At 45.1% G+C, this 7,896-nt stretch overlaps 1 protein-coding gene across 1 annotated transcript in view; it reads right to left on the bottom strand.

Moving 5' to 3' along the window:
• RAD51 (RAD51 recombinase) overlaps positions 1-7,896 on the bottom strand; it is a 39,479-nt gene that overhangs the window by 28,595 nt on the left and 2,988 nt on the right. Inside the window, exon 3 of the mRNA XM_008072724.1 lies at positions 7,159-7,296. Coding sequence (XP_008070915.1) covers positions 7,159-7,296 — 138 coding nt within the window. The remainder of the gene's footprint in view (positions 1-7,158; positions 7,297-7,896) is intronic.

Genomic DNA, 7,896 nt, shown 5'->3' with positions numbered 1-7,896 from the left:
TCGGAAGGCTGAGACGGAAGGATCGCTGGAGCCCAGCAGGCGAGGCTGCGGTGGCCAGGAGCGGCCACTGCACTCCAGTCTAGGTGACCAAGTAAAACTCCAACTCAAAAAAAACAAAAAAAACAAACAAAAAAAAGAAAATACCTACAGGACTATATTTCCTGGAACCCCAAGGCATAAGGAAGTCAGGTGGTAGTTCTAAGCACCTACTTCATTCCTCAGAGTGCCCTGGGTAGCTGCAGAAATCTCCAATAATTGGCCATGGGCCCTGAAATTAAGCTCTCACAATTAATAGAGACGGCCTTCAAAGTCTTCAATAACAGAGATGTGACTGAAGAAGAGAAGGAAGAAGATGAAGAAACAAGCTGCTCTTCCGGCTTTTCACTCCAGTCCATTCCAGATAACCCAGGAGAGAGGCCAGCTTGGGTAAGTGACCCCAGACCCCAAAGTGGGACCATCATTAGGCTACCAGGAAAACTGGGACCCAATCAATGTGCCTACTGAAAACAGGAGGGACATTGGAAAAGGGACAGTTGCAGCTGTCTCCAAAGAGGAATGGCTAAGGACAAGCTCATTGTTTACTAGCTCCTCTTGACAAAGAAGACTGACAGGTCCCGGAACTTGGACTGGCTTCTCAAAATAAAATCCCCATCTCCTCAGAGGATCCCCAATTTATCTTGGAAGTTGGGGGAGAGCTGATCAAGTTGGTACTGACTACCAGAAAAGACACTCTTTCAAAAAGAGAGTGCAGTATTAAGGAGGTATCAGGGAAGGAAAGCATCAAGTGGTTTTTGGAGTCTCTGACCCATGAAGTTGATTCAAAGACCCTGACCTAGTCCTACCTGTATGTCTCTGACTGTCCAATCCCCTTGCTAGGGAGGAATTTACTGACAAAACTTGGAGCCACTCACTATCTGCCTCAACCAAGACCAGTTAGAAGTAGGAATTCCAACAGCTCAGGAAGCTGTCTTCCTGGCCCTTCTTCATGAAGATATTCTACCACAAGTCAATCCTGAAGTATGGTACAGGGCAAAGGGGGAAGGGCTATCACATCAGAACTTATAAAGGTACTGTTAAAATCGCATAGTCAGCCGGGCTCGGAGGCTCAGCCTGTAATCCCAGAGCTTTGGGAGACTGAGGTGAGTGGATTGCCTGAGCCCGCAGGTTCGAACCCGCCTGGGCAGGTGAGACCTCATCTCTACAATAAATAAAAAAATTAGCCGGGCATGGTAGCACACACCTGTGGTTCCAGCTACTAGAAAGCTGAGGCGGAAGGATCACCGGAGCCCAGCAGGTTGAGGCTGCGGTGGCCGGGAGTGGCTACTACACTCCAGTCTGGGCGACTGAGACTCTAACTCAAAATGAAAAATAAAAAAAATAAAATAAAATAAAATAAAATCGCATAGTCAAACACCAAAGGTAAGACTATATCCCCTAAAACCTGATGCAGTGCAGGGAGTACAGTCTGTGTTAGAGTCACCTACTTATCAGAACTTGTCAGTCACTTTAATAACTCCATCTTGCCTGTTAAGGGGATCCCAGGGGAGTATAGGTTTGTGTAGGACCTCTGAGTGGTCAACAGCGCTGCTCAAGACATTCTCTTTTTAGTGCCTAATACCTATGCACTGTGAGCCAATCTCTTGGGGACCACATACTTTATTGTGCTGGATCTCAAAGATACCTTCTTCTGTGTGCCTCTAAGCCCTGACTTTGAATGGAAGGAACATAACATGTGTCAGAGAAAGGGAGTATTACTGGACAGTACTTCCCCAGGGCTTCAAGAACTCCCAACCATTTTTTGGGGTGTCCTAAGCTGAGATCTGTGAACTTCCAGATACAGCCAGGCCCCATCCTACAATATGTAGATGATATCCTCATAGCCAGACCTGCTAAAGAAGATTCTGATAAAAATACCATTCCAGTCCTGAACTTTCTAGCAGAAAGGGGACATAAGATGTCAAAGAAGAAGCCCCAGATTTCAAAGGAGATGGTCCAATATTTGGGGTATGTTGTCTCTCAGGGGAAGCACAAGCTTCCTCAGGACTAGAAATTAACTGCTTGTTGCCTAGCACCTCCCAAAAACTGCAAACAGTTGTGTAGATTCTTGAGCATGGCTTCTTTTGATGCACCTAGATTCTGAATTTTGGCCTCATAATAATGGATTTTTGATGACAAACTCCAACGTTGACACCAACCCGAGTGAGATGGACAATGTGATAAGGCCTTCTAAAAGCTTAAAAAGCTGATGTTGGAAGTTCCAGTCCCAGGGCTGCCCAACTTAACTAAGTCTTTTGATCTTGACATCCATAAAAGGCAGGGATAACTCTCAGAGTACTGACCAAGATGGTAGGACCCAGGACCCATGAAAAGAGTGGTGAAATATTTTTTCTAAACACCATGATGCCATGGCAAGGGAGTCGCTCCTCTGTCTTAGGGCAGTGGCCACCACTTGTACAGCTTACTCAGGAAACCAAGAAGCTTATAATGGGCCAAGAGTTAGCTGTTCGGGTCCTGCACCAAGTGACAAATATATTGGAGGCCAAGAGGCATTACTGGTTAACAAGTGATGGAATGCTACACTATTGGGCCCTGTTGGTGAACACCCCCAACATCTGTGTAATCATGCTACCCTAATGCCCACTACAAAGGATCCCCTAATCCACAAGTGCTTCACCGTCACCGAGCAACTATATTCTGGCAGAAAGAATATGCAGAGTGAATCTCTTCCTAGTTTAGAAGACAAAGTGTTTGTAGATGGCAGTAACTTCATGGAAAGAAGCCAAAGAAGAGCAAGATATGTTTCCTACAGGAAACCATCAAAGCTAAGGACTTTCCCACGGGGACTTCAGCCCCAAAAGCTGAGATAATAACATTAACCAGGGCCGTAATACTAGGAAAGGACAAGGCCTTGACTGTTAATAAAGATTTGATACATGTGTTCTCTGTGGTCCATGCCCATGATGCAATTTGGAAGGAAAGGAGTCTTCCAAATGACAAGGAAATCAAATATACAACAGAAATATGAATACTGCTGAGGATGGTGGAATTGCTTATACAGATTATTGTAGTCTACTGCTGAGGTCATAAGGGGGGGTTCTGAAATAATAGAGAGAAAGAACCTGGCAGATGCCACAGCCAAAAGGGCTGCACAGTGAGGGGAAGTCCTCCATGTCCTTGCTTCCTTGGGTATTTACAAATATAATCTAAGTTACTACTCTGGAGAATTGCAGGAAGCCATGTGAGATGGGTATCATGAGAGTTCCTTGTCGGGGGGTGGGCCCTAAATACACGAGGCAGGATATAGGTGCCTAAAATCTGAGCTGGGCTATTATAAAGCATGCCCATGACTCCTCAAATTACAGAAAGAAGGTTATGCACACTTGGCTCAAGATAATTAGAACCCCAAGAGTAAAGGAATAAAGTGTTTGACCATGTGTCTACTGTCAGAAAAACAATGTTCAAACCAGATCTCCCATACCTCCTTTGGCCAAGGTGGTATAATTCAGGTGAACCATTCCTAGGGAAGACTAGCCAACTGACTTCCCTGTTATGCTTGTGTCTCCTGGAGGATTTAAATATCTCCTGGTGTTTGTCAACACCTTTACCAGTTGGATAGAAGCTTTCCCATTCTGGAATGAAAAGGCAGAAGTCATAAAAGCTTTGCAAAGAAAATTAACCCTTAGCCGGGCTCGGTGGCTCAGCCTGTAATCCCGCGCCTTGGGAGGCTGAGGTGAGTGGATTGCCTGAGCCCGCGGGTTCGAGACCCGCAACTTGGCGAGACCTCATCTCTACAATAAATCAAAAAATTAGCTGGGCATGATAGCGCATGCCGTAGTTCCAGCTACTTGGAAGGCTGAGGCAGAAGGATCGCCAGAACCCAGGTCAAGGCTGTGGTGGCCGGGAGCAGCCACTGCACTCCAGTCTGGGCAACAGAATGAGACTCCAACTCAAAAAATAAAAAAAAAGAAAATTATCCCTTGATTTAGTCTCCTTAAGTCCATCAAGAGTGATAATGGACCTGTATTCATTTCTAACACAGTGGCAAAAACTTCCCATGCCTTGAGCATAGAACTGAAGCTGCATGAACCCTGGAGATCACAATCCTCAGGGAAGACTGAAAGGGCTAAAAGAACTCTCAAGGGTATCCTAGCTAAGTTATGCTAGGAAGCCCAAGAGAATTGGTTGAAGCTGTTACCCATAGCCCTGGTTTGTGTATGAGCCACCTCAGAGGCAAAGTGGGGCTTAGCCCTTTTGAAATGTTGTATGTAAGGCCTATGCCTGGCATGGCAAGGCCCCTTTCCTGCCCAGACAATAAGATAGAAAGGTTGATAAAGCAGTCAGGTCTCTGGAATTTCAAGTCCACACTGTGAAAAAGTACCTACTTGTACTGTTGAACCCTAAGTTTTTGATGTTTAAAAAAGTTCTAGGAAGGTAGCCCCCTCAAAACAATTAACTTTGGCCAACTTTCCACACTACCTTATTAAAAACTTCACGGAGGGAGTAATTTATTTGCCGTTTTCTACATATGCCACGTAGAAAGACACATGATCAAGACTGTATCTATGCCAGGCATGCTGGCGTAAGCCTGTAGCCCCAACACTTTGAGAGGCAGAGGTGGAGGCAAGAGGACTGCCTGAGCCCAGGGGTTTGAGATCAGCCTGAGCAACTTGGTGTGACTTCATCTCGACCAAAAAAAAAAAAAAATAGCAAGGTGTGGTAGTGAGTGCCTGTGGTTCTAGTTATTTGGAAGGTTGAGGCAGAAGGATTGCCTAAGCCCAGCAGGTTGAGGTTGCAGTGGCCAGGGGCATGCCACTGCACTCCAGCCTGGGCAACAGAGTGAGACTCTGAATCAAAAAAAAAATTAAAAAAAGCATTTTTAAAAATAGGCAACAAAGAAAAAGAATACATTCTTTTTGAAGATTCATTCGCTTTTGAAGGTTATTTTCCCAAAAGTTTCATTAAAATATGACATTTCTTCAGTATGTGAAAATAAAGGGTGGGTGCAGTAGCTCACACCTATAATTCCAGCACTTTGGGAGGCAGAGGTGAGAGGATTGCCTGAGTCCAGGGGTTCAAGACCAGCCTGGGCAACATGGTGAGACCTCATCTCTACAATAAATTAAAAAATTAGTCAGGTGCGAGGGCGCACACCTGTAGTTCCAGCTACTTGAAAGGCTGAGGAGGAAGAATTACCTGAGCACAACAGGTTGAGGCTGTGGTGGCCGTCAGTGTGCCACTGCACTCCAGCCTGGGTGACAAGAGTGTGAATCTAACTCAAAAAAAAAAAAAAAAATATATATATATATATATATATATACACACACATATATATATAGTAGCTGGGCTCGATGGCTCAGCCTGTAATCCCGCACCTTTGGGAGGCTGAGGAGAGTGGATTGCCTAAGCCTGCAGGTTCGAGACCCGCCTGGGCAGCGAGACCTCATCTCTACAATAAATCAAAAACATCAGCCGGGCGTGGTAGCGCGCGCCTGTAATTCCGGCTACTTGGAAGGCTGAGGCGGAAGGATCGCCGGAGCCCAGCAGGTCAAGGCTGCAGTGGCCGGGAGCGGCCATTGCACTCCAGTCTGGGTGACACAGTGAGACTCAAAAAAAAAAAAAAAAAAAAAAAAAGACTTTTGTTAGTAGGGTGCTGTGGACCACACCTGTCAGTCTAGCACTTTGGGAGGTGAGGGGAATGCCCGAATCCAGGGGTTCAAGACCAGCCTGGGCAACTTGGCGAGACCTCGTCTCTATAATAAAAAAAAAAATTAGCCAGGCGTGGTGGTGTGCACCTGTGGCTCCAGCTACCTGGAAAGCTGAGGTGGAAGGATCACCTGAACCTAGCAGGTTGAGGCTGTGGTGGCTGTGTACTCCAGCCACCAGAGTGAGACTCCTACTCCAAAAAAAAAATAAGAATTTTGTCTATAAGTTGCCTGATAGATTGTATTTACTAAGAGCTTAATATAGGTCTTCAATATTCAAGCAATATAAACAGCTTTTCTATCTGAAACTAACACATGTCTATTATAGAACATGTAGAAACTTCAGAAAATTGAGGGAAAATATAAAAACTGCTCACATTCTTACCATCCAGAAATAACAATGTTAATATTACACTCTAGTTATCCCCAGTATATATCCTATACACACATACATAAACATTTTTGGGCCGGGCACAGTGGATCACGCCTATAATCCCAGCACCTTGGGAGGCCGAGGTGAGATTTGCCTGAGCCCACGAATTCGAGACCAGCCTGGGCAATTTGGCAAGACCTCAGCTCTACATAAATTAAAAAAAAAAAAAGTAGCTGGGCATGGTGGTATATGCCTATAGTTTCAGCTACTTGGAAGGCTGAGGTGGAGGGATCACCTGAGCATAGCAGGTTGAGGCTATGGTGGCCGTGGGCATGCCACTGCCCTCTAGCCTGGGTGACAGAGTGAGACTCCAACTCAAAAAAATAAAAAAATCAGGCCAGGCTCGGTGGCTCAGTCCATAATCCCAGCACTTTGGGAGGCCAAGATGAGTGGATTGCCTGAGCCCGCGGGTTTGAGACCCGCCTGGGAAACTTGACAAGCCCTCATCTCTACAATAAATCAAAAAATACAGCGTGCGCCTGTAGTTCCAGCTACTTGGAAGGCTGAGGCAGAAGGATCGCCGGAGCCCAGCAGGTCGAGGCTGCGGTGGCTGGGAGCGGCCACTGCACTCGTCTGGGCAACAGAGTGAGACTCTAACTCAAAGAAAAAACCAAAAAATCAAATATATGTACATTTTGTTAACCTTCTTTCTTATATCAGGAACATTTTCTTTTATCAATAATTATTCTTCTCAACTATTTTAGTGGCTGTATACCAATGAACATATTTATAAGACATTAGATCATAATATCTAAAAAGAAAAGGTTACACAGTAGTCACTGCTGGTGGGAGTGTAAACTGGTAGTCAATTTGGCAGTGTTCATGTCAAATCCCATGATACTCCAATTCTCTTCAGAAAATATATAATTGGTGCAAGGAGGCACAAAACAAAGAAACAAAACAGAGGTAACCTAGTCATGCCTTAAAAAGGAAACAGGATGAAAGAATGAGGGATAGAAGATAAAGACCACCTTTTACTACATTCCCTTTAATACCGCTCTGAGTCAAATAAGCAGAACTTACCAAAATTTTATCAGCCTTGGCTTCACTAATTCCCTTAATATTTATTAGCTCCTTCTTTGGTGCGTAGGCAACAGCCTCCACAGTATGGAATCCAGCTTCTTCCAATTTCTTCACATCATTGGCATTGATCCCACATTGCTGCAAGTGAAGAAAACCATGGATAAATTGAAGCTTTAGGGCCAAGCACAGTGGCTCACGCCTGTAATCCCAGCAATTTGGGAGGCCAAGGCAGGAGGATTACTGAACACCAGGAGTTTGAGACGAGCTTGGGCAATGCATTGAGACCTTGTCTCTACAAAAAATTAAAAAATTAGCCAGGCAGGGTGGTACATGTCTATAGTCCCAGTTTCTTGAGAGGCTAAGGTGGAAGGATTGCGTGATCCCAGGATTTCCAGTGTATTCCAGCCTGAGAGACTGAGCTAGACCTCGTTTCTAAAAAAATAAAATAAATAAAAAGAAGAGGGAAAACTACTTTTTATCAGGGCCTTTTAATATCACTTCTCCAAACAAACCAATCAAAGAGGCACCTCTTTCTCCCTATATTCAAGTCAGCTTTGATTTTGCTAGCCACCAAAACCATGACTTCTGTGAGAAAATGAGTTAGTAGAGGGATGTGAATGTATTCGGGGAGAACTTAAGAGAGGGGAGAAGCCGGGCTCAGTGGCTCAGCCTGTAATGCCACGCCTTTGGGAGGCTGAGGTGAGTGGATCGCCTGAGCCCGCGGGTTCAAGACCCGCC

This window comes from Carlito syrichta, unplaced genomic scaffold (assembly GCF_000164805.1).
Source record: "Carlito syrichta isolate Samal-C Ts95f unplaced genomic scaffold, Tarsius_syrichta-2.0.1 Scaffold315401, whole genome shotgun sequence".
In the NCBI taxonomy this organism is placed as follows: domain Eukaryota; kingdom Metazoa; phylum Chordata; class Mammalia; order Primates; family Tarsiidae; genus Carlito; species Carlito syrichta.
This window is presented reverse-complemented; position numbering and strand designations above follow the sequence as displayed.